The sequence below is a fragment of the Sabethes cyaneus genome, chromosome 2 (assembly GCF_943734655.1).
Source record: "Sabethes cyaneus chromosome 2, idSabCyanKW18_F2, whole genome shotgun sequence".
NCBI lineage: Eukaryota > Metazoa > Arthropoda > Insecta > Diptera > Culicidae > Sabethes > Sabethes cyaneus.
Window position 1 is genome coordinate 214,456,404 of NC_071354.1, and position 25,794 is coordinate 214,482,197.

General features: G+C 41.1%; 2 protein-coding genes across 2 annotated transcripts; one reads left to right on the forward strand and one right to left on the reverse strand.

Moving 5' to 3' along the window:
* Window positions 1-17,618: 17,618 nt before the first annotated feature.
* On the forward strand, window positions 17,619-24,017 carry LOC128734137 (probable 3-hydroxyisobutyrate dehydrogenase, mitochondrial). The gene is made up of 3 exons (XM_053828171.1): window positions 17,619-17,979; window positions 23,001-23,506; window positions 23,563-24,017. The coding sequence occupies exons 1-3, from the start codon at window positions 17,824-17,826 to the stop codon at window positions 23,876-23,878; spliced, it is 978 nt and encodes a 325-aa protein (XP_053684146.1). The 5' UTR covers window positions 17,619-17,823; the 3' UTR covers window positions 23,879-24,017.
* Window positions 23,957-25,411, reverse strand: LOC128734136 (programmed cell death protein 2). Its single transcript, XM_053828170.1, has 5 exons — window positions 25,199-25,411; window positions 25,037-25,134; window positions 24,673-24,973; window positions 24,315-24,614; window positions 23,957-24,206 (listed from the first exon to the last, which is right to left on the reverse strand). Exons 1-5 carry the CDS (start codon window positions 25,373-25,375, stop codon window positions 24,036-24,038), a joined length of 1,047 nt encoding a protein of 348 aa, XP_053684145.1. The 5' UTR covers window positions 25,376-25,411; the 3' UTR covers window positions 23,957-24,035.
* Between the last annotated feature and the right edge of the window lie 383 nt (window positions 25,412-25,794).

Genomic DNA, 25,794 nt, shown 5'->3' on the forward strand with positions numbered 1-25,794 from the left:
TGACAGAACCCATCACGTGAACACACGGGAGGAAAACACGTTGAATATCGAATTGTACATAAAGAGAGCAATTCCATGACAGTGAATCATATCCCTACTGTCGACGGATAGCTCTCTTTATTTTCATATTCGAAAAAGAAAACACTGTCCCAATGTCGTTGAACTAAGCGTGTTCCGGGCCCTACTGGAATGACAGACAGGCAGCCAGGCAAGCAGCACGACGCAGTAGAGGACAACGTGGAGGTAATGAGCGCATCCGCATCCGCCCGAGGCCAGTCGCAAACTAGCGCACAGTGCCGGCGTGTTCGACTTTATCGAATGCGGTGAGACATTTTCCATTTTATCATATTGTTATCACATGTTTATCGCACTCATAGCTCCCTCCCTCAAACGGCAATTGGTTCCATCGCGCTTATCTCTGGCAGCAGCGCAGCGCGGGCAATACCTGCACGGCACTCTAGCGCCCACTTTACCCAATGACCTCCGCCTGTGTCGCCCAAACCGCGCTTTTCGTGTGCACTTCCTCTTCGCCACCGCACATTTATTAGTCCGCTGGACAAACAAATTCCGTTGTGAGAATGGGTTCAACAACGTGGTGGTTGTACTTTGTGTACATAATCTGCTAGAACAGGTACATCGCGGCTTCTATTTACCGATACCTCCCGTCTGCCGTCTGTTCCCTTGTACACGATAGTCAGTTTTCGGTGAAACCGCTCAGGTACGCAATCACAATAAGGTGCTGCTGCTGTGGCTGTCACCAACTACTTGAAAGGTTTTCCCCTAAAAAACCACGAAATACGACACTCGCTTGACTTGACTGATCAACTGTTCAGTCAACACTCTAGCCTACGTTTCTACGTCCAGCTGACAACGAACGACCTGTGTTCTCCACGTTTTGGAACTGAATGAGCCGTTAGATTCGACTAGAAGCACTCTATAGATGTGCTCCTGCTACGGCCCCCCCTCGGATGCCACCAGCTCTACCCGCGCTCAGTGCCCGGGAACCAATCCTAAAACGCCAGCCACACTTGTGAAATGAACAAATATGTGATAATTGATAAGATATCCCCATCATTCGGGTAAGTAGGTACCAGTAAGGTGTATTATACGCTTCGGAAGGTCCAATGGTGCGAGGTAAAACTTGCTTTACTATGTGCCAACCGAGACAGATTCTGAAATCTGTAACGGTACAGATGGAAAAAGGATGAACCCATTTCAGCCACCGTGTGTGCTATTAAAAGTTCAAACAAACCTTCTCCAAGAAGGCTACACGAAAGATGGTAAATTTCCGTCGTGTATTCCATTATGACAGGTTGATATTTCTTCAGATGATGGTTGTAAATTCTACAACATGTGTGACAGTTAGATCGTAGAACCGTATTGCCAAATAAATATGAGATATATCTATGTCAGCCATATTGCCTGTACGATTGATAAGGCTCGTACATTGGCTCGTGATTGTTGCCGGTTTCTGCACTCCATGATTAGTCATGCCACCCAGCCAGCCTAATGTAATCGGTTCTATGGTGCGATCGTCAAATCGATTTACAGATTCATAGGTAAGTATAACGTCCGAATACCATTGATGTAGAATCAAACTTAATCCATCTAACAGTGAATACATGACTTTGGCACCTTTTTATACGCAACTTTTGAATTAAATGTCCAGCCTGAAGAACCTCCTTGGTGATGACTGTATCATAGGTTATAATACTATTTTCTCAAATCAAAAAACATCACCCCAAAATCACTACTAGTTGTGAAATCACTCTTGTCGCTTTGACGACTACTGTCTATCGAAAATAAACCCCCCAATCCACCGTTAAATGGATAATTTATTCGTCCCTCACGCACGAAGCAGCCCTTCATGTCAGTAAGCCAATATTTGCCACACCTTTGAGGGTACAATGTGGTTTTAGATATTTCTACACAGTAGGGTTTTCCCTTATTCACGTGAAATGTTCCATTAAGTGACAAATTGTATGTGTATATTAAGGGGAAACCGAAAGTGGCTCAAAGATGGCTGGATAAATGGCTACCGTTCGAAGCATGTATTGTTTTGTAATCCGCCACGTAATCAGCTCCTCCAGTGTTATTGTAATTTCCTAAAACTTGTCATTCCATGTATCGATCCGCTATATATCTACAAATGCTCAGTAAAACATAATTGCTTATGGAAAACGAATGTAGTTGATCATATGGATCATTACGTGTTTATAAAACGTATCATGGTCTGAAAGTTTCGCCACATCAATGAGCTTCTAAAAAGCTTTCAGTTTTTACCGCATCGATAAGCTTAGGGTGAAGTAAGCAAACGAAAAGCTGAACAAGAATCAAAAACTGACCTGCAATGCAAACGGATTAATTAACCAACCTATAGATCCCATGCATTATTCAGTTGCTGCTGCAAATCATAAAATGAATCGAAATGTCTTGATTAAGAAAACAAACCATATTTCGGGATGTTCGTAGTCGGTGCGACTGGCTGCGGATCAGTTGTGTACAGTACAGCGTTTGTCTCACTAACACAATAGCGTTAGCCGCTTTCGGTTTCCCCTTAGGTACCAAACTTAAGCTGGAAACGAACAAAAAATAATACTGTATCAACGACGTAACATGTTATCCAAATCCAAGCAAATCACTATCGACAACTTATTCCCATCTTTCTAATCGGAATTGATTTCCATGTCAGAAAAAGTTCAAATAAAATCAATTTTTGGTACTCTTGCATTGATCTAACTGACTGGCAGACGGTTTTTGCATTCTGTGTGGGTCTGGCGAGTATAGTGGGTGGGATTAGACTTCCTAACCTATAGCTAGTAAGTTTTTTTGCCATGGTGGACAATTGCAAACTCGTGCCGTAAAGCACGTTCATGATGCTTCGTCCTGATATCAGTAAGTTATAATCATATATCGCTTCCTTTTAATCCCATTAAATATAGAGCATTATCTTAGTTTGTGATTTAGTGCCGGTGTGGAATAACTTTTTTAGCGCTCGAAGGCGATTTCAGACATGCTAAAGATCATAAGGCCTGTGCTTTGGATGAAAGTCAACATTTTTAACGACTGAAAATGCAGTCTTCACTGGGGAGACTATTTAATGCGTGATCTTCAAATTTGTCGTTGTATCCAAACGTTAATCAAAACATATTTGGTTGAATTTCAACTTTGTAAACAATAAAACAGCTTTAGGTACTCCCATAAGAAGTAACCACACAATAAAACTGATCTTAAAGCCTTGCTAAAAGTAAATTTGGACGCCCCTCGTGCTTCACCGGCACGCCCCGTCTGGATCAAAGCAGGTGAAACTGCTAAAAATGCCAAAATCAACAGTGTATAATGTTCTAAAAGGTTATAAGGAAAACCTAGGTGTGGTAAGGGGGCAAAGAACCTTTAGGAAAACCGGAACTAGGGACCGAAAGCTGAGGGGGAACATATTGAGTTGCGTTAAGCCCAATCGTAGCTGGCAAACGGCTGCCTTGGCGTCTCCAAGAAAATGGCCATACGTAGTACCTTCTTCCAGCATAACCTCTATCATCGGTACACCTGGATATCCCCTAACCAGACAAAATTACAAATCGACCACGTTCTGATAGATGGTCGGCAGTTTTCAGAGATTATCGACGTCAGAACCTATCCGGGCGCTAACATCGATTCGGATCACTACTTAGTGATGGTAAAGATCAAAAACTATCTGTTGTGATTGTGAATAACATACGATAACGGCGCCCGTCACGGTATAATCTAGCGCGACTTAAGCAACCGGATGTCGCCGAATATTACGAGTTATCTCTCGAAAGCGCGCTGCCGGAAGAGCCCCTCTTGAGGACTGTTGGAATGCCGTGAAAACAGCCATTAACAGCGTAGCGGAGAACGTCCTAGGCCGTGTGGCGCCGAATCGACGTAACGAATGGTTTGACGAGGAGTGCCAGCAGATATTGGCTGAGAAGACCGCAGTGCGGGTACAAATGTTGCGTAGAGCCACCCGTCATAATGTGGAGCGATACAATCAGAAGCGCAGATAGCAAACCCGACTCTTCAAGGAGAATAAGCGCCACCCAGAGGAGAAGGAGTGCGAAGAACTCAAGCAGCTGAACCGCTTTCACGACCCAAGAAAGTCCTATCAGAGAGTCAACAAATCTCGCAAAGACTTTGTGCCGCGGGCCGAAATGTGCAAAGATAAAACTGGAGGTATCTTGACTGACGACCGTACGATGATCGAAGCAGCACTACGATGAACACCTGAATGGCGTGCAGGCGGAAGACCATGATAGCGGAGGAAGTGACCACATTGGTGTAGCAAGCAACGTAGATGTGCCACGCCCATCGATGAGGGAAGTTAAAGAAGCCATCCAGCGGCTGAAGAACAACAAAGCAGCGGAAAAGGATGGAATTGGAGCGGAACTTATTAAAATGGACCCGAACAAGTTGGCCGGCTGTCTGCATCAACTGATTGTTAAGATTTGGGATACGGAACGACTACCGGAGGAATGGAAAGACGGGGTTATCTGCCCTATCTACAATATAGGCGATAAGTTGGATTGTGAGAACTACCGAACGATTACTATCCTGAATGCCGCCTACAAAGTCCTGTCCCAAGTCATCTTCCATCGACTATCGCCAATAGCCAATAGATTTGTGGGAAGTTACCAGGCCGGCTTCATGGAGGGTCGGTATACAACGGACCAAATCATCACCCTGCGGCAGATCCTCCAGAAGTGCCGCGAATTCCGAGTCCCAACGCATCACCTGTTCATCGATTTCGAAGCCGCATATGATAGCGTAAACCGACAAGAGCTATGAAAAATTTTGGACGAAAACGGCTTTCCAGGTAAGCTTACTAGACTTATCATGGCTACGATTGATGAGATCCAGTGCTGTGTGAGAATCTCGGATGGATTGTCGGATCCATTCGAATCTCGCAGGGGACTTGGTCTTTCCTGCCTGCTATTCTACATTGCGCTTGAAGGTGTTATAAGACAAGCGGTGATCGAAATGCGGGGCACGATTTTCAATAAATTCAGTCACTTTATCTGCTTTTCTGACGACGTGGATGCTGGAGCTGTGATAATCGACGGGGATGAGTTCCACAAACACTTGCGGTCGAACAATCTGAGCCCCCGTACAAAGTGCACACTGTACAAAACGTTAATTAGACCGGTTGTCCTCTACGGGCACGAAACGTCAACACTGTTAGAAGAGGACCTACGAGCACTCGGAGTTTTCGAACGGCGGGTGCTAAGAACCATCCTTGGCGGAGTGTAAGAGAACGGTTGAAGGCGAAGAATGAACCACGAGCTCGTGCGTCTCCACGGCGAATCAAGTATTCAGAAAGTGGGTAAAGCTGGACGGATACGTTGGGCAGGACATGTTGCTAGAATGCCGGACAGCTATCCTGCAAAAATGGTTTTCGTATCGAATCTGGTCGGAACAAGACGGGCACAGCGAGAGAGGTGACAAGACCAGGTGGAGGGAGATCTGGCGAGCACTGGGTGCCCGCGGAACTGGAAACCAGTTGCCATGGACCGAAACAGATGGAGAAATTATACTGCGTAGGCATTGTCGTAAGACGTTTGGCCAATTAAGCAAGTAAGTAAGCCCAATCCTGGCACTAGAATACAATACAAGTTACTATTTGCTGATAAATTTGCAAAGAATGATCTGATAAGGAATATGTAGCTGTGGACTGAAGACTGAGCTTTTCATCACTTCCTCAACAATGACATCAAGTTTATATGGAATGTATAAATGTAGAATGCTTGAAGAAATGGATTTTACCGTTCATTCATAAACATAAGGCTGTTACAACTTTGAAGTGGTGCTAGAGTGGTATGCACCTAATGATGTCGATTTCGTGTCGATTCGAGATTTTTTTCCAATCTTTCTTTGTTTCTCAGGGTCCAAGTTGATACCTTAAACCTAGCCTTCTCTAGATTCGAGCAAATAGTGCGTTGCGTTTTCGCAACGCTGGGAGGAAACGGGTTAGGAAAAAAGTACGAGATTTTATCAAAACCAGAGAAATGCAGTATTGTAACACTGTGAAATTTAAAGCTGAATAGAAATACTGCAATCCAGTCATTTATGGGTTTTTTCTGCGACACTCCAGTCCGGTGTTATACCTAGATTGTTCTAGGCGTACAAATTTACTTTTACCCATACTTTATTGCTATGCTCGTCAAACAGCAGTGAATCAAAGTAAACCAGCTAGTTCATAGTAAGGTTTATTTCCAAATCCCGTGTAGTAAGTAAAGCCATTCTAATTTTCATCATTTGTTGGATGAATTTAATGGATACTCCAAAAGTTCTTGTGTGTATTTGACTTAAATACACTTACTTTCCAATCCGTGCACTTTGAATTCACTAAAAAGCGATTATTAAAACATTTTATTGAAATTACGCAACTGACTTTATTTCTTAAATTCGTCGTATCGTTTTAAAATCCGTCCATCAAAATTTTTCATCGTCCGAACTAAAAATCACAACAATGTTTACGAAATTACTGCGCATGTATTTGTGTAGGACGACACGACAAATGTTATTCTGCCAAAATTTCTGCTGGTCATGCAAGTTTTCTCGGCTGAAGAATGGCCATAATGCGTTGCGTGAGTTATTTTCATTTGAATGACGGAAATTGAAACGATCAGTCGACATTTTCTTCTTAGTCGCACGAAATACCGTAGGAAATTTGGCTGCTAGGAATTCTTTAATGAAAAAAAGCATTTAAATAGATCTCAGCTCACTTTGATTGATCGCGTATGACAGTCAACGAACTAAAATATTAGGAAATAACTAGTTCTGCACTGTGTGTCGTAAAAATCGCTGATATTTTTAATAATTTGTGTTGGATAGGACGGGAATAGGCAATCACGACGAAGCAGCATCATACCCTAGCAAAAATTACGCCTATATGTTACTGCGAATCGCTCCAACTTAACAGTAGTAGAACAACGGACTGAGTTTCGTTTCCTGCGAGCATATGTTAATCCTGCCGATATCAACAGAAACTCGAGAAATTAAGTGAAATTGGGCCGACATCCGCTACACATTAAGGAGAGAAGCGAACGAGATCTGTAGAGAAGCACTTGACTGGAATGTACGGAAAGCCAGACATAGAGGCTCATGACGACGCAGCTTAGCCAATGACATCCGGGCTGTTGACGAAATACTATCCTGGCAGCAAGCGAAAGCAAAAACCGGTGGGGCCAATTTCTCGTCCTCCTCTGCTGCGAGAGAAGCCATTTCCAGTTCATCGCCGTCAATCTTGTCGTCAATAGTCACTGTACTGTGGGAGGCGAACGTTGTTTTCACTGGAACCTCTTTCATACCATATATTTGGTTTTAGAAAGGAAAAACTGCAAAATTTTAAGCCGCATTTCGTTTCATAAATTGAGGACATTGCATGAAGCCTGTAGGGACGAATAACAGTACGAATTTCAAGAGAAATGCGAAGCAAGGAACCAAATGTTAACCTCACTTCAGATCTTCGCTAAATTTCGCAATTTTATCTTGCACATTTAGCCTCTGTTCCTAGACTTTAAGGTGGCGTGCGAGTCACTTAAGCGAAATGAGTTGTGATGGATTATGCTTAAACATGGTTTTCCGATAAAACTGATGGCACCTTTGATGGTTCAAAGTCAATAACATGTAACATGGCTTACATAGTCAGCTGAGGTCCCGCAGCATGCCTGTGATGTTGACGAGAATGTCCGAACAGCAGTTGGTAGGGACGATTGAACGATGGCAGCCAAAAATCATAAACTAGATGTGCATCTTCCCCAAACAATGGCCATAGCAAGATATTTATAAATTTGTTTTGAGCCCGTCGAATTTGGTAAAATTTACATTGAAAATGTAAAAATTTACAGCTTTTCGGTAAGTTTTGAGGCTTTCGAAAATTTTATAAACCTACTAACGCAAATATGTACTCTCTTACATACTGGTTAAAGCGAAAGATTTTAATTTTACTTTTATTGTTGATTGAAAAGTTGTAAATTTCTTTACTGAATGATTTTTACCTCGCAATTGGGAATGAATTATAAACTGAATGAATGCAGTAAGATTAGGAAAAATGCCTATGCCTGCAAATAAAATTTGCAGCAATTGATTTTGGTGTAATAAAATTCAAAAGTTTTGTTAAAATATCTTCGGAATTATATATCGGTTACAGAATCTGATTCATTTCAAAGTGCTTAAGTTACAACTGCGAAACATTGCGCCACACAGCGAAAACAGCTTATCAGGACGGCACGGCGTTCCAACAACGGTGCCTAATCCGTGGGTCGTTTGAATATGAACAAGTGTAAGCATTCCTAAAGAAGGCCATTTACGTTTGAAAAGTATATAATTAACTCTATTCAATTTGCTTTGCTTATCTTATCGCGCATGATGCAGCATCCCAATTCAAAGAAGTTATTGTGACACCATCCGGTAATATTATATGTACCTTACCTATAGGTACCTGGCTGCTGAACCACGGTAAAGCGACTCGACTCATTCGTAGCTTGTTGATTCTTGTGTTTCAAATACACTCAGTTTAAAGATGCCTTAACAAGTCAAATCGGTGGCAAAGTAATTCTGCGTTTTTAATTGCAAGATTTTACTTAGAATATTAAAAAAATGTAGACAACATGTTCAAAAACTTGGAGAACTACATAAATAAATAATATCATAAATAATGAATATTTCTGATAAACTTTACATAATTAATTGCAGCTATTCAGATATAGCAGTTAGAACATTGTAAACCAAACTCATCTAGTCATTTTTTTCTACTTCCCCTGTTTCAATCAATACAATCAGGAGTCTATAGAATCTAAATCTAAAATAAAAACATTGATTATTTCAACAACAAAAATTCGATGGTCAAGTTTAATTAATTACAAATCTCTACTTGTCGGTTTAACTTTGCTACATACGTAAAAGCAGTTGGTTTTTAAGCCTACAGAAAGCTTACAAACAGAGCAAATAATAAACCACTTAAGCCGAACAAGTGTACACAGTGTAACAATCAGTGAATTGTTTTGCCTCTTTATGAACATTTTTGTTGAAAAAAAAAGTAGGATTGTAGGTATTCTTAAAGAAAATCTGCCGTGTCAGAAATAATATGAGCCCCAGACTCATTATATTTATACGACCTGCAGTGCTTCGAGAGTGATGAATTTCTCTGCTACAGCAACTGATAAGATAAGACGAGGGATGTATCTCTTTTTTAATAACCATATATTCTTCACACATCGGACAGTGTTTTGATATCGTTTGATAGTCAACGAGTACCTCGAACACTTGTCGGCATCACACGTTGTTTATGAAACCACTCTGACGGAGAATATCACGCTTTATTGCCCCGTTTGTGATTCCTAACAGTTGATGATGAAATGATGATGCCTTGGAGATAGCTGAAACTTTGGTATAGTTTAGGAATGTAGAAACAATGCAAATATTGTTTTTGGGTTGGATTTCCTTTTTTCACTCCAATGTAATGAAGAAAATGTAATTAATAATCCTCCACGTTTTTACGACTTTATGTACAATATTTAGAAGAAATAATACAATGTATTTACTACCCTACGTAATGTTTGGCTCCAGACAGTCCGGCTAAAAAGTCGAATAACTTTACGATTAGGAAGCAAAGTTACAGAGTTGAGTGCTGAATAAATTAAACTGACAATATATAGAAATTGTCAGAACCGAATCGAACTACGATAAAAGTGAAGTACCACGTGTATACCTACTAGCAATGTTATAATGTGGACCATGTCTGATTTCAGTGGCCTCTTGAATATTAGTAAAAATAGGCGGGTAACAAATATTTAATTTCAGGTTTCATTCTACTAAGATGCTCCAAAAACTTCAGTCAATATATTGAAACGAAAGCAAATTTAAAATCCGATCAAAAACCCACATTAACCAGCCGCCTGACCACAGTTTGGCCCCAGCAGCAGCAGTAGCAGCACCGTGACGTGTGTTTATTTAATTATCACTGTGCTCTTCACTGAGATTGCTGTGTCAGTTTCGAACTCGTTTCGAAAAGACAAGAGTCAGCGAGAGAAAATTTCTGTCTTGTAAATTTGGTAATCGATGCTAAGATATAAAGCAAACGAAGCAACGAATGCATTTCACATCAAAACAGAAACTTCCACCAATACCTACGGGAGAATTAACATTAGTTGACGAACACTGAAGATTATTTAAAATATCCTAATAGTCTAAAAGCTCGCAACGTAACGCACACATAAAATATTTCAAAATCCTAGATACCACACTCCGCTTTCGAAATTAAACCTTCAGTTTTTATTTGACTTATTTCGCAGCCAGCTGTTGAAGTTTAATAGGACCATCGCGTGGCTAGTGCTACGGTCTGTTGACTCTAACAACCTCCACCAACCGAGATTCGAACATACGACAACTGACTTGTCAGCCCAGTATCGTATTAAAAAATAGCGTGGTTGTTTAGTTTAGGAACCACATAGCGAAGGGAAATTTTCAAAATTATCGTACAGGTTTGGGCCGTAGGGTCTCAGAATTTCAACTATATTATTGCAGAGATTCCGCGTTTTTAGATTTCCACGCGAAAATTATTAGCGTGCTTATTTTCTGCGTGTCCCACACATTGCAGTTTAGCAATTTGAACCATCCGGTTTCGTTATTGCATCATCACTGCACCCCTCCTTGCTTGACAAGCATATTTTCAATGTACTTGGTAAGTACAGGATAATTTTTATTAAAATATGAATTTGCGTAGGACTCGTAAAATTGCTGCAAGGCGCAATGAAAACGATATTTAAAAAATTCGAGATCTTCTGTTTTCGCAGAAAGCGTTGTAGAACAATTTTTTTCATTAATCTCAGAAACATATCAGTTGAAAAAAGTTTTTCATAAAACTTTCCACGACGTAGGAAAATTTAAAAGAAATCATGTTTCAATACTGAGAAAGTTTTTATTTCAGTATGGCCTGTTTTTTGGTAGCCATACTGTACGGACAATTTTTTTGCTTAATGTATATATTAAAATTTTTCTAACAATGAAAATATGGCATTTCCAACTTTTCTTTAGAGTTTTTTACCGTCACCGTACTACAAAAGCTTTCTAAATACGATACTTAGTTCAAGAATTATCAGCTCTTGAAATAAGCGATGTCAGAAAATTTATAAAAGATAACGTGGCTATGTAGCCTTGCGGCACCAATTCTTCATCCTGTTTCTATTTTGGGCCTACCCTTTGGTTACCGCATCCTAGTGGGAAAATCATCACTAATTCTTACCAATATACACTGCTATTGTTACACATTTGTTTCGTGGTAATAAATTGGTTGGAATAGACCTAATAATTAGAAGCATGCTGGAAATACCATCCAATGCCATATGTTCCGGCATAACTCCAGAACGCCTTGACTGTTCTGCACCAGACTTGGTGCGCAGTGTTGCGTTGCCTATCCCCAATAGCAAAAGGGCAGTATCAGCCGGGCTTTATGAGGGCCCGTGCTACTACGGGTCAAATTTTCACTCTCCGACAAATCCACCAGAAATGTCGAGAGTACAACGTGCCCACGCATCATATTTCGTGGATTTCAGGGCAGCATACGATACAGTTGAACGAGACCACCTATGGCAGATAATGCACGAGTACGATTTTCCGGACAAACTGACGCGGGTGATCAAAGCTGCTCTGAAGCGAGTGATGAGTTACGTGCCCGTTTCGGGGACACTCTCGTGCTCTTACAAATCGCGCAGAGGGTTGCGGCAAGCGGATGGACTGTTCTGTATGTTATTCAATATCGCTATTAAAGGTGTGATCCGGCGAGCGGGCACCGAAACGAGAGGAACGATCTTTAGTAAGAGTAGCCAACTCCTAGCCTTCGCAGACGACCTCGACATCATTACTAGAAACCTTGGGACGGCGAAGGCGGATAGGGTTACAAATTAATACCTCGAAAACCAAATATATGGTAGGAAGAGGCTCCAGAGAAAGCAACGTTTGCCTCCCACGGACAGTGACTATTGATGGTAATAAATTTTGCCTCGACGTTCTAATGCAGTGGTGCCCAGGCATAGGAATGGTGCGGGCCAAATCTGATCGCCCATGAATGCCGCGGGCCGCAATAATCTCTGGTCATTCCTGTGCATGACAAAATGTAAAATATGCGACAACAAAAACCATTTTCTAGGAATCACCACAAGATTTAAACCGGAAAGCATTCCGATTCACAACATGCACGAGTCATTACAACTAAACAGAGTGACTACTATATCAGCTACAAAATTTCTCTTAAGTCCACCATCTTTCAAATCGGTCCGCAGGCCGCACGAATCATCGTCAAGGGCCACATGCGGCCCGCGGGCCGCAGTTTGGTCATCACTGTTCTAATGTATCTAAACCAATCAAGCGACGGTGCTCGAGCTACGGTGGTAGATTTTCCGGGTCGTGCCAAAGCAAACTGCGCAGGGCCAATCTTATGAAGTATGATCCTCCTTTGCACTCGTATAATTCGAAGGTTCCAATAGAGTTGATACGGAGTACAAATTAGGCATGAATCGAGATTTCGAGTAGGGGACGAGCTGACGCGCAATACAGGGCTTTAAGGCAGTGCGGGTCTTTAAAGTTTCGTCCAATTGGTGCAATAAATCCCAACTGACGAGTCGCTTATTGGTGTACGGCGATGATCAAAAGTCACTTTCGGATCGAGAATCACATAGTCATTCACATCCTCAACCCTTTTCAGTCCCTGTTCGTCAACTTTGTAGTCGAAAAATATAGGCGATTTGATTCGGTGGAACGTCATAACCTCACATTTAGAGATGCTGATAGTCAAGTTATTCCCTTTGCACCAATTTACAAACGTATCCGAGAGAATTTGAAGGCGATGACTATCCTCGATACAACGAATCGTCGAGTAGGTTTTGAAATCGTTACCATAAACCAGCTTGCAGCCTCTTTCAAGGGCAGAGGTAGCATCGCTAAAGGATAAAATGATCAAAAGTGGTCCAAAGTTACTACCTTGTGGCATACCGAATTGATTCGCGAACGGGATTGATACCTTCGAGTTTCACTTGTTAGACTGTCGCGTAAATACGAAACTAACTGTTGTGAAACACCCAGTCGTGATATTTTATTAAATAACGGGTGGCAACTAAAATTTTTGATTTTTTTCGCGGCCGCTATACTCAACAACAAATGAGCTCAGAGAAAAATGAGAGTGTGTATAGCTAACGCATACATCTCTCTCTCCTCTTTTTGTCAATATCTTTTGTTTTGTTTATGCTTTCCCAGTTTTGTTTAAAATGACATCGAAACAAGAAACATGTCGGGAGCGCGTTATACACTTCTACGCACTGCCGACATTTTTACCCAAAAACCACAACCTGAAAAATCTGTCTCAGTGCGCCCAATCGAAAATTTTTTCGGGATTTTGTCTTCCTTGGTGCACAAAAATAACTGGAGAGCCACGACTTACAAACAGTTGATTGGTAGAATCAAGATATGCATTCGCAAAGTTGTCATGACCGCCGTACAACGCTCCTCTTCCAACATCAAACGGAAGCTTCGCCGAACAGCCCGTTACGGACCGTTATCAAATGTAAACTAATTTTTTTTCAGCAATGGATAATGTATCTTTAATTTCGGTAAATCAGATCTTCTTCATGTATCTTTGTCTGACAACTCAAGAAAAAAATTCCAAAATTTTAGTTGCCACCCGTTAATATGCTATGATTGATGCGATTGAAGGCAGCTTTCAAATCAGTATATATTCACGTCTACTTGCACCTTGCGCTCCATTTCAGTAGTACTAATTGTCAGTAGTAAAGGAAAGTCAAGTAAGTAAGTAAGTTTGTACGAAATTTGTTCGAAATCTCCCGCAAACGGACAGTACGAAGTAAATCAAACGATAGTGTTGACTAAAGCTTGGTTCATTTAGAATTGGAACAAACTTCTGCTCATATTAGGCCGTTTGAATAAAAGAGCTAGAGCAAACTCTCCCATAAGATTTACACGGGAAAAGCAAAGCAAACTGTTTTATTCATACAGCCTATTGTGGTGCTCTTGGTGGACGGATTTGGAAGTTCTCGGCGCCCACGTGTCGGAAATTTTGTTAGCTTCACCTATGTATTTTTGACATTCCGCAAAACGACTGTATTTTGTAAACAAACAACGTTGAAGCCGAAAAAAAGGAAAAAATTGTGCACAGTTATTTGGAAAATCCATTGTGGTCTGCATCTAGGCTAGCTAAACAGCTGAAATTGTCCAGAAATACCGTATGGCGCATTATCAAACGCCATAAGGAGACATTGACGACGATTCGGAAGCCTCAAGCTAATCATCGGACTGGAACTGTTGACCGGAAACTGCGTGGTAAGATATTGAAGACCATCTAGAGGAATCCCAATCTGTCGGACCGTGATTTGGCCAGAAAATTCGGTGCTGCCCATAGTACCGTGAGGAGAATTCGACTCCGGGAAGGAATCAAGTCGTATCGAGCTAGCAAACAGCCAAACCAAACCATAAACAGAATAGGATGTCCAAAGCCCGTGCTATACGACCGGGTGCTAATCAAGTTCGACGGGTGTCTTCTGATGGACGGTGAAACCTATGTCAAGGCTAACTTCGGGCAAATGCCAGGGCAAAAATTTTACGTTTTGTCGTTTTTGAAACGATCGTTTTGGTTACAAATAAGACAATGACATCGGAACTGTACCAGAAGGAGCGTCTCCAAAAACGAATTTTGCCGTTCATTCGATCCCACCACCATCTCGTGATGATTTGGCCAGATTTGGCAAGCTGTCATTACAGCAAAGTCGTTCAAGAATGGTATGCAGAGAAAGGGGTCCAGTTTGTTCCGAAAGACCCTAATCCACCCAATTTCCTCCAGTTCCGTCCTATTGAGAAATACTGGGCAATCATGAAGAGGAGACTCAAGGCAAAGGGAAAAGTTGTCAAAGACATCAATCAGATGAAGACCTGGTGGAATAAGATAGCCAAAACGATGGGCGAAGGAAGTGCGCAGGAAAAGAATTCCTTCGAAACCGTGACGAATAATTTTATTCTTATTTTTTCTTAAAAGTATGAGGAAAGTATGTTATATTTGTGTAAGAAAAGATCTTGATTGAATTCAATAATAAATAACTGAAATACACGCAATTGTTTTTGTTCCAATACTATCTGAAGCAAGCTTTAACATATAAGTAACTGGCCGTTAGTTTTTCGACCGCTGCTCAAGAACGAAGAATAGTGCTGTCGTGAAATTTTCACTGTACAAAGATTAAAAATCTGTGAACAAAGAGATTTTTACTCGATTATCGAGTAACGGTTAGTAATGCCATAAGAACACAATTTAGTAACGATATAAGAACTCAACCATGCAACCAACCATAAACCATACAACAAATACACTACACTAATTTCATCCGTATCGCATTTTGCTAAAGAAATGCTGTTAAAACCAGGTCAGCGTTTCACTTGAAACGGAATTTCCAACAATATTTATTCTTAGCATTACTAAATCTGTTTGAATTTTCACTTGTCGCAATTCGCCGAATTTTCTCAAAACATTAAACCGATCAAGTACCTAATACGCATTTGTACAAACAAATAGGTTTCTTTATGCACACAAAAAATCTGCGGGCTCATCCTACGTAAAACATGCATAGTTTTCATCCACCGAACTTTCACTAAAAAAAATAATGTTTAAGAAGCATGTGCATGTATTAATCGATTTACCGACAAATCTAGTAAACTTTACCAACTTTACTACACGTCGCTACACGTCATCCCGTGAGTAAAACGAGTTAGATTAAATCTTCTCAATTCGGTGGTTCGATTACAATAGATCGAGGAAGGGGCACAATTTGTGTCTATAAATAACCCAACCCACCAGATGATAGAGTTTGAAGATACGTCGCACGTTTAATAAGGGGGTTGTGCAGCCTCCTTTTGTCCAGCGCCTCTATGGTTCAAAGGTACATTAGTACCAGCGAGCCACATGCCCTGGCGGGTACTATGGGTTCGAATCTGGTTATAATCTTAGATTATAGCTTGCTTCGACCCATGCACCTTCCAGCATTGGACAAAGGGTTGAAGTCACAACGAATACTTGTTAGGCGTAGCTACTAATACGCCCCCCTTACCTTTCCGCTCCTACACTCTAAAAATTTCATTACTTTCTTCTACCGTCGCTTCGTCAATTGTAAAAGAACTAACGTTTCAAAAAATATTAACGAAACAGAGACTTGGTATCATTGGTATCATTTAGCGTTGTTTACCTATCGATATCCTGGGGATTTATCGCAAGTTGCAAATTTTCTATCAACTATTTGTATTTGTTTATTTATAAGAAACATTTGAACACAATTTGTTTTTGGGGGGGAAAATGAACATTTCACTATGGGGGTAAAATGTACAGTGCGTATAATCATGTATTATGTTCCAATTATCTGCAGCCACGACGACATTACAACTGAATCAATGATCAAGTCTTACGAAAAATTACCGATAAAGTAAGTTAAAAGTCAAGTACCTATTCCATGAATGTTGCGTGGATATATTTTGTTAACTTTGTAGAATTATATTTTAGTTCCAAAAGCCATGATGGATATTTATAGCAATCTTTCTCTCTCGCTCGCCATAAGAAAATGTTTCAATTTTCATAACTGTATCTTACAATTCCATTTGTTTAATTAAGTTTCAAAGACAAAGGCGAAATATGAAGCGCAGCAATAAATTTTCAACTGCAACATGCTATAGAACAACTCGACCACATGGTTCGAGAGATGGGCACGAAAGTTTCCAGCCGAAAGCTTTGCTTAGATTGCATACCAGGCAGGCGTTTATTTCTTGAATGGCTTACTAGCAGATAAGCGAAATACAAAGACGAAAAAGTTCCACGTTTTTGTGGGTGGAATCCGAAAGTGTTTTGAATATGTTTTACGCCTCTTGAAAGTTCAAGTGTACGTCATATGTTGACGTGCGCTTCATTTATTTATACTTACTGAAATGCGCGGAAAAGTGCGGAAACGACGATAAAAGTGTGATTTTAAGTTGAATTGTTTTGGTACCTTCGGTACACTTATTCCTGGATTTATAACGAAAAAGTGCCTAGAAGCACTAAAAATATTTTGAAGGTAATCAATAATACTTGATTTTTTTGCTAAATGGTTCGCTTATTTTTTATTAAATAACTCATTAGAGCAAAGTTTTAAAACAAATTTCAACTAATATTCAATTTAAATCACAGTGGACATCTGTAAGAACTTTTGTTAAAAATTAATTTAGTATTAAATTTTGACCCACCATGCATTTTTAATATTTCTGTCTGGCTTATCATTAGAGTTTATAAAACTTAGAATTATCGCACATTAGTGTAACGCGGCTACTCAAGCGGTACTAACATATGTGCTAAATAGCAAAATAAAGTTTGTAACGAGCTGTTCCGCTGTTAACATGTATTGGCAAGTTACTACAGCACTAATTTGCATGTAACCCTCGCAACTGATCCAAACCGGCTTAGTAACGTCCTGTATAGTTGTCGGCGGTGAAAACGAAAGTAAAAATACACCTAACACACTACTAAGTGGCGGCATTTTTTATGGAATATTGGTGTGCGTGTTTTTTACGTACTTACGTACTGCGACGTCCAATGCATTAGGTTATCCTGTATACATTTTGTGCGCAGATCGTCGACAACAAGCCTTGCCCGTCGAGCAAGTAGTCGCCAAAAATCGTTCCTCGAGAAAGGCAGCGTTTGTGTGCTTTCTCAGACAGACAGTAAGGTCACCGTCCGTTCCGGCTAGTGAATTGTTCCAGAATTGTTAAGTGATATTGTATAGTGCAAAAATGGCTTTCCGCGTGCTGTCGTTCTCCAACAACCTCAAACACACCGCACAGATCGGTGAGCTCCTGGCGAGATCGTTCTGTAGCGGACCGAAGAATGTCGGCTTCATCGGCCTGGGCAATATGGGTACACCTATGGCCAGTAACCTGATGGCGAAGGTTAGTATTATTATATAACTATTTACTAAGGCTACTATTGTCCCTAGTTGGTTAATGATTTAAAGAGAGCTGTTTATTTGAATTTTTCTACGTGGCAAACTAGTTTTATTATGTAAAACAGTTGCACTCGATAGGTTGTCCTCCATCAGATAAAAATTTGAGCGATTATTGCGAATTAACAGTTACCGATTTAATATAGATAAAAAGTGCAGTATTCTTTGTCTTATCCATGATACTGAACGTTCTGTTACATAATTGATAACATTTGTTTAAGAGAAAATTAATTTTTAGCATACATATTCATTTTCCAATTTCGCTAAAAGCCGGTTTTTGGTTTCATTTTTTGTTTAAATTTTGATCCAATATGGTTGATATGTGTTGATCATGTTATTACTCGTTATCGTGCGTCAGCAGCCAAAGACGTATCAGTCTTAGAAGGGGAACGTCTGAAGGCCCGGTCACGCACGCATACATACTTAGGCACACAGTTATCAACTTCTATTACGTAGTCGGGGAGTGATTTTGGCTCACATGTTAGCGCCGACTGCAGATAGCGAATGGGCTGACTCTGGCTGGGCGAGATAGGAGGCAACATATGATTTACTAAAAGAAACATTAAAATTAGGTAATTGACATGACATGCGCCATCGCCTGCCGGCCGCGAGCATACCCCTAGGAACCGCGTACACGCGCTTCAAAAATATCAACACGACCTTGAACGATTCGAACTACGCTGAACTTGGAAAGCACCCACACAACTGGCTGCTCTTGTACAATCTAAAACTTCATCTGTGGTTGGAGATACGTAAATCTGTCTGTGATTCTTCTCTCCTGACTAAAGCTAATACAACCATACGACCAGACACAAAGCCGGTAGAATTGAGTGTCGCCATTTGATGCAGTCTAATGAAATTATGGAGATACTGTTTCTTCCATGAAACTTCATGATAGCATTCAATAATAATATCCTTTTTTGTTATTTCTTCGTCAACTAACTCTTCTAATTACTGGACACTGAAGTCGCTTTTTACACGTTTTTACGCGACAATTTTTACGCAAATTTCGATATTTTCACGGTTTTTACGCCAATTTTGGAATTTACGCGGTTTTGATTTACGTGAAACGTATCCTTCACCTGAAAAGCGGCTTGAGTGTATATGTTTAGATTTTATTAGTTCTGTAAGATTGAACCCGTTTCCATTATATTGTTTTAAACATTTTCGTGTTTGTTGGCCTGTTTTTTTTCTATTTTTTTAAAGTGGTATGTAAACCTATCGCTTGTGAACACTTCATTAATTTCCCGTACAATATTTTTCGCTATCATCTCTAACCTGCAGGCTGCAGGTGTTTGCTTCGAACTTTCCCTAAATTGGAGGCCGAATGAATCCTGCATTTCGAAGGCAGAATGGCAGAAGAACAAATACCTACATTAATAGAATTAAGTCTTCATTTAAAAATTCTGCTCAGAGTTCTGAGATACTCAGAAAATTGTATTAATTTTGGATCTTTACATTTTCTGATAAATATTGCAATGCTGTCCCACGAAATCCGTAGCACTAATTGATCTATTTGCATTTGTTCAGTTTATTTTTGATGTTGAGGTTACAACGCTTTTAGTTTTTTTTTTATTTTACTTTTGCATATTCAAAGGCATTTGATAGTTTTATGTCTTATTTTTCCTTCTTTCGGCTGCTTCGTCTTACTGAATTCCACAAAGTTTCCAGTTTGCATTGATTGTTGTTGTGGGAGGCATCTCCTAACTAGGATTAGAATTGGAATCTTCAACTTTCAGTGGAAGGCGTGCATTTGTCTCCTTTGAGGCTCCACCTTTCATGTATTTGGTCTTTGAGGCATTTATTTTTGGGTCAATCCTCCTACATTCCATTTTCAGTCCAGCGTAAAATTCCTCCACCATCGCAAAGTTCCCGGCTGCGAGGCCTAGAAGTTGAACTCCTAAAACAGGGCTCGAAGTTCGAGGCTCGCTCGTCGGATCACCCCCTTGCGAGCGATGTTAAATAGCATACAGGATAAGCCATCACCTTGTCTCAACTCTCGCCGCGTCTCGAAGGTACTCAAGAGGGTCCTCAAGATGCGCACGAAACACATCGCTCGATTCAATGTAGCTCTGATCAGTCGCGTCAGTTTTTACTGAAAACCGTATTCGTGCATTATCTATCATAGTTGGTCTCGATCGACTGTATTGTGTTGCTTTGAGGTCAATAAAGCTATGATGCATGTAGCACGTGGTACTCCCATCATTTCTCTAATCTGTCGGATGGTCGGCACTTGGTTCACAGTGGTGCCAGCTCCCATGAAATCCGCTTGATAATTCCCTACGAAACCTTGTGCTATCGGTGACAGTGCGCCCAACTGAGATTCAAACATACGAAGCCTGGCTTATTACACCAGCGTCGTACCTCGAAGCTGTCTGGGCGATCTTGCCACCAAGTATTAATCGCAATATTTGACGCTCAAAAACCCCAAGTACTTATTGATCAGTTTCCTGCAGCGTCCATGATGCATGTCCGTAGGGGGTCACTGGGAGGATGAGTGTTTTGTAGAGCGCTAAGTTTGTGCGAATTTTCAAACTACGAGATTTTAGTTGGCTACGTAATTCGTAGAAAGCCATATTTGTCACATGTCACGAGTGTACCAAAGGTACATGAATTCCTCCACTAGTTCATATCGTTCCCCAACCAACTCAATCTCGGCACCAACACCATTTGCACTCCTACGAACTCCCAAGGCCCCATATCGCTGCTTCGCATTGAAAAGGCTAAAAGGCTTCTTCCACTGCTCTACGGTTGATTCCGATGATATCGACGTCATCTGCAAAACCAAACAGCATGAAGGATTTCGTGATGATGCTTCCGTTCCTTTCCACATTTGCTCTTCGACAGAAAACCATGTTCTAGCATTATATGCCACAGCTCATTTCGTTTTACTGAATCGTACGCCGCCTCAAAGTGCATAAACAGATCATGAGTCTGCAAATTTTACTTCTAGAACTTGTCTAATAACTGATGCAGGGTAAATATCAGAACCGTTGTGGAGCGATCCTCACGAAAACTAGCTTGGTACTCGCCAACGAAGGGCTTCGCTGACGGTCAGGTCTTACAGGCAGAATTGAGTAACGTAATGCCTCGATAGTTTTTACAGTCTAGTCGATGCAAAGCAAAGCAAAGACTGGGTGCTACATTCCATTATCGAAACTAGTCTTTCTGTTTAGTTTATACAACAGACTTCGCAGCCGGCTGTTAGAGTACAGGATAATTGCGAGGCTAGTGCTACGATCCTATTGACTCTAACAGCGTCTCCCAGCCGGACTTCGAATTTAGTCGAATTGATGACCTTTTAGGGCAAATGAGGCCATCCAACCACTCGGGCCTTTGTTCTTTCGCCAGGATCCTGACAATGATCCGGTGGATTGTTTCGTACAGCCGGTCGCTCCCCGCTTAGAAATTCAGCCGGCATACCGTTCTTCTCCATAAGCAGCCTTATCGTTTTTCAGCTCGCTAATTGCCTTTTTAACGTCCTTTCGTTTCGGTAGCTGCACAGCATGACTATCGCTCAATTCTCATCCTGTTTCTGCTGATCTCCGTAAACAGATTGCCAACACTATCATTGCACATCACAGGCATGCCAAAGTTCCTGCACTTCACTGTTTTGTAGAAACTCGGCGTGTCCTGTTACTGACGAATCTCTCTTCTGTGACGGCGAATATTACTCACGGGTCCTAATATGTCTTACTTACGGGTCCTAATATGTCGACCCGCGATTGGAACATATCGATCTGAGAACTAGAGTCTCCAGGTGTGTTTCCGAATATTCAGACGTGGAAAGTAGGCGAGGCAGATGACCATACGACCTCTGGCCGCGGCGAGGTTTACGAACCTCAGATCGTTATCATCGGGCGAAAGATGAAAGCTATGTCTTGCAATGCAGGACGGAAAGGCTCCTACCTCCCAATCTGTGCATTTGCATCTCCGATGGTGATTGATTTTCACGTCGTTTTTTGGGCACTCTTTATAAGTTGAGCCTGTCCTAGAACTTGTCCTTTCATTAGTATCAAAATGTTAGAGAAAAAAATTGCTAACAGCCATTTCCAAGCCTTGAATGTTTTTCAATTTCGAGGATTGATGGATCGAATCCGCCTGATTCCGCTGATATTCGCTTCCGGCTCAGGCGGTTTGAGAGATGTAGTACCAAAACTTATCTGGGAATGCCATAGTTTTGTGTGCTACTTTCAATCAAATATCCTTTCTCATTAAGACTACGGCAGCTAGTATTCAGTTTACTGCTATTTGTCGTTTTCTACCAGAAATACACACAAATTAACTTGGCTTAGTATTTCGGAGTATGCTAAACGCGTTTTAGTTTTACTTGTCGGGCTATTTTCAGACCCAGTAGAGCATCTAATCATCTCCATCTTGTTGTTTTGTGATTCGTCTTGTTAGGTAACGATTTTAAGGGATTCTGACTTCCGTTTTGGAAGAGCTGATCTTATGGATGCTGTTTTTTTTTTCGAGGTAGTTGTTTGATCGTGACTTTCCCGTCTGAACAGTCGCAATCTGTTTACAAATTTGTCTGCCAGGAGTAGTTTTGCTTCCACTCTCTAATGTCGTCGTCGACTCTTCATGACTTATTTCCCGTTTATTCTATGGTGACTTTTATCATTTTTTTCCACAGTAGTGAGACCATCAAAAAAGGATTTCAATTCGTTGCTTCCAACCTTAGGCGATTTCAATATCGACGAAAAAAATGGTTTCTTTCTACCAGGGATTATTTTAAGCCGACAGGTGTTTAGAGTATCTTTTCGTCCGCCTGCGGTCTTCTAGACTAGGCTGATCAACTGTGCGGAGCAAGATATCTCTATCCCGTATTAGCGTTCGTCTGACAACCACGTGTTCTCCAACCAATTCCATTCAACCGAACTTATTTATCGTTCTGATTCCAATAGATTGAAGAAATCCTTTTCAAATCGCTCCTTTCATCAAACCATTCTTTGCTTTCCATTTCAGGGCCACAAGCTGCATGTGTTCGACATCTCGGCTGACGCGAAAGAGGGCTTGAAGGCCAAGGGTGCCTCCACGTACGATAATGTTTCGGATTTGGCTAAGGCTTCGGACTTCGTCGTAACCATGCTGCCCAACAACGATATCGTGGCCGACACCTATGACAGTATTCTGAAGGGCGGCATCAACACCAGCACCATGTTTATCGATTCCAGTACCATCGATCCCAACGTGGCGAAGGCGGTGCAGAAGAAAATCAAAGCGGCTGGTGCGAGCTTTGTCGATGCTCCCGTTTCCGGTGGTGTGCCCGGAGCCAAGAACGCCACGCTGACGTTCATGGTTGGAGGTACACAGGAAGAGTACGACCGCGTGAAGGGTCTGCTCGAAGGTATGGGCAAAAAGATCACCCACTGCGGCAGCTACGGAATGGGCCAAGCTGCCAAGGTGTGCAACAATATGATGCTCGGTATTTCCATGTGCGGTTTAGCGGAATGCATGAACCTAGCTATCAGGTAAGAATCTTTTTTAACTCTGTTCCTTCAGTTATTAATCTTACTAAAAATTTCAGACTCGGATTAGACGCTAAAGTGTTTGCCGACATCATCAACGCTTCCACCGGTCGGTGTTGGGCATCCGAAGTGAATAACCCCGTCCCTGGACTGATTGCTACGGCACCAGCGGCCAATCAGTATGCTGGCGGTTTTGCAACCGGTTTGATTACTAAAGATCTGGGAATTGCCTCAGCCGTGGCAACGACTTCCAATACCCCAATCCCGTTGGGAGCCCTAACGCACCAGATCTACCGCACGCTGATGGCCAAAGGACTTGCCAACAAAGACTTCTCCGTGGTGTATGATTTCATTAAAAACAGCGACAAAGCTTAACTCGACTGTGGTAATGCTGACGGTTTTCTTCAGAACTGTACGTCTTCCAGAAAGTGCATTTATCGTCTGTATCCCTCTTCGGCAGGATACGAGAAACATTTTATTCATCGAATAGACTGTAATAAACAGCAACACATGTTTATCAAAAGTTTGACTTTTAATTATCCGATGATTGACTAGGTTTTGTGTCGGAAACGTCCTGCTTAAAAACGTATTCCTTAGCATATGCATGATCAGGTCGATCACAACTTTGTTCGCATGTATAAACGGCCAGTGTCCCCCAGTCTATGTTGCTGTTGTCGAGATTGTTAAGCAGTTGAGGCATTATCTGAATCAGAGATTAATTAAAAACGTCTTTTATAGGTTGAATTGCAAAAGCAAAACCCAATCCATGCATTTTGATTTTCATGCTTTACAAAACAAACAGTGTACTCACCTGAAACTCGAAAACCCTTGCTGCACCGCAGTTTTCACAGTCTGGAACTGCCTCGGGCAGCACATCAGAAATCCAAAGAGGGCTTCCTTTTCGATCGTATCGTAAAACCTGTTCGGGTTCCGCTTCGATTCTTTTTCTAAACCGGGCAAACGTTTTATCGTCCACTTGCTCAGAGTATTTGTCCAACTCGCTTTCCGACAGTTCACTAAGCTCTCCGGTTTTACCTTGCTTCGACAATCTCTCGTATTCTTCCATTTGCTTCTGCTCATTTTCTTGCTCGGACAGATTAGATTTTTGTTCCTACAATTTTGAATTAATTTTATGCTAAAATCGTTCTAATACCAAAAGTTTAACTTACAATCTTTTCCGGCTCTGTCACAATTTCATTTTGTGGAAACAAAATCTTTGTCGGTTCCGATTGGTTCACTTCTCCGCTGCAGGAGCTTTTATGGCCATGCTTCCAGTCGATTCGCTGATGAACTACGCCACAATAGTTAGCTTGTTTGCATCTGGAACATTTTTGCGGTCCATGACAGCCACAAACGGCGCACAGTGGAACCGGAGACGGTACAGGTTCCGCGCGTGTTTCTTCGTTAGGAGGATCAAAGTCGTAATAGTCATTTCTTCTAGGAAGTTGAGAGCGATATACCAAGATGTTGCTATAAAAATATAAGAGCATTATTTAAAAAAATGACCAAATTTCAGACATCAAATTAGCATACTTGCACTGATTTGGTCTATAGCAGGTGGCTCTCAAACATACAAATAAAAATAGCATTCGGTGAAAGCAACGTTCACTTTCATCCAATGGAGCATAAACCTAAGCAATAAAAAATTATTACCCACATTCAATTGAGAAGCTAACGCAAATGTTCTCAGTTTACCTGACACAAAAACACGCAAGGATCTCCGCATTCCTCGCACAGTAAATCCTTCGGAAGTGGTATATTTTTCAAATCCAGCCAGGCCGGTTTACCGCCAACTTTACTTCGGAAGAACTTGTTCGACAAAAGCCAATCTTCACACGGCTCCACAAAGCCCAACTCTACACCAGTCTCCATTATTTTAGGTATTCGGAAAATCCAGTTTATTTGAAAAATTTGCCTTAGTTCTATAAAATAAAAGCACGTGTGGCAGGATAAACTGCTCGGCTGAGCTAAATAAATCAACATAACGTAAGCATAAACATAAGCAAAGCATAAACTCGCATCACACGCTAAAATGAAAAGAACAAAAAATATTACTTGCGTGAAATTTACACCAATGAAAGATCGGCAAACGAGCAAATTTTACATGATTTTGTAACCCGTAACCTTTACCAGCGGTATGTAAGATAAATACGTAAATGTACGTAAGCGACGTAAGCTCAATACGGGATGATATGTGGATTTGCAATTTTAGCTATTTTAAAATTTTAACCATTTTAAGATTTTAACCCTTTTAACCATTTTAACTAAACTGATGAGTGTATATTTGCCGC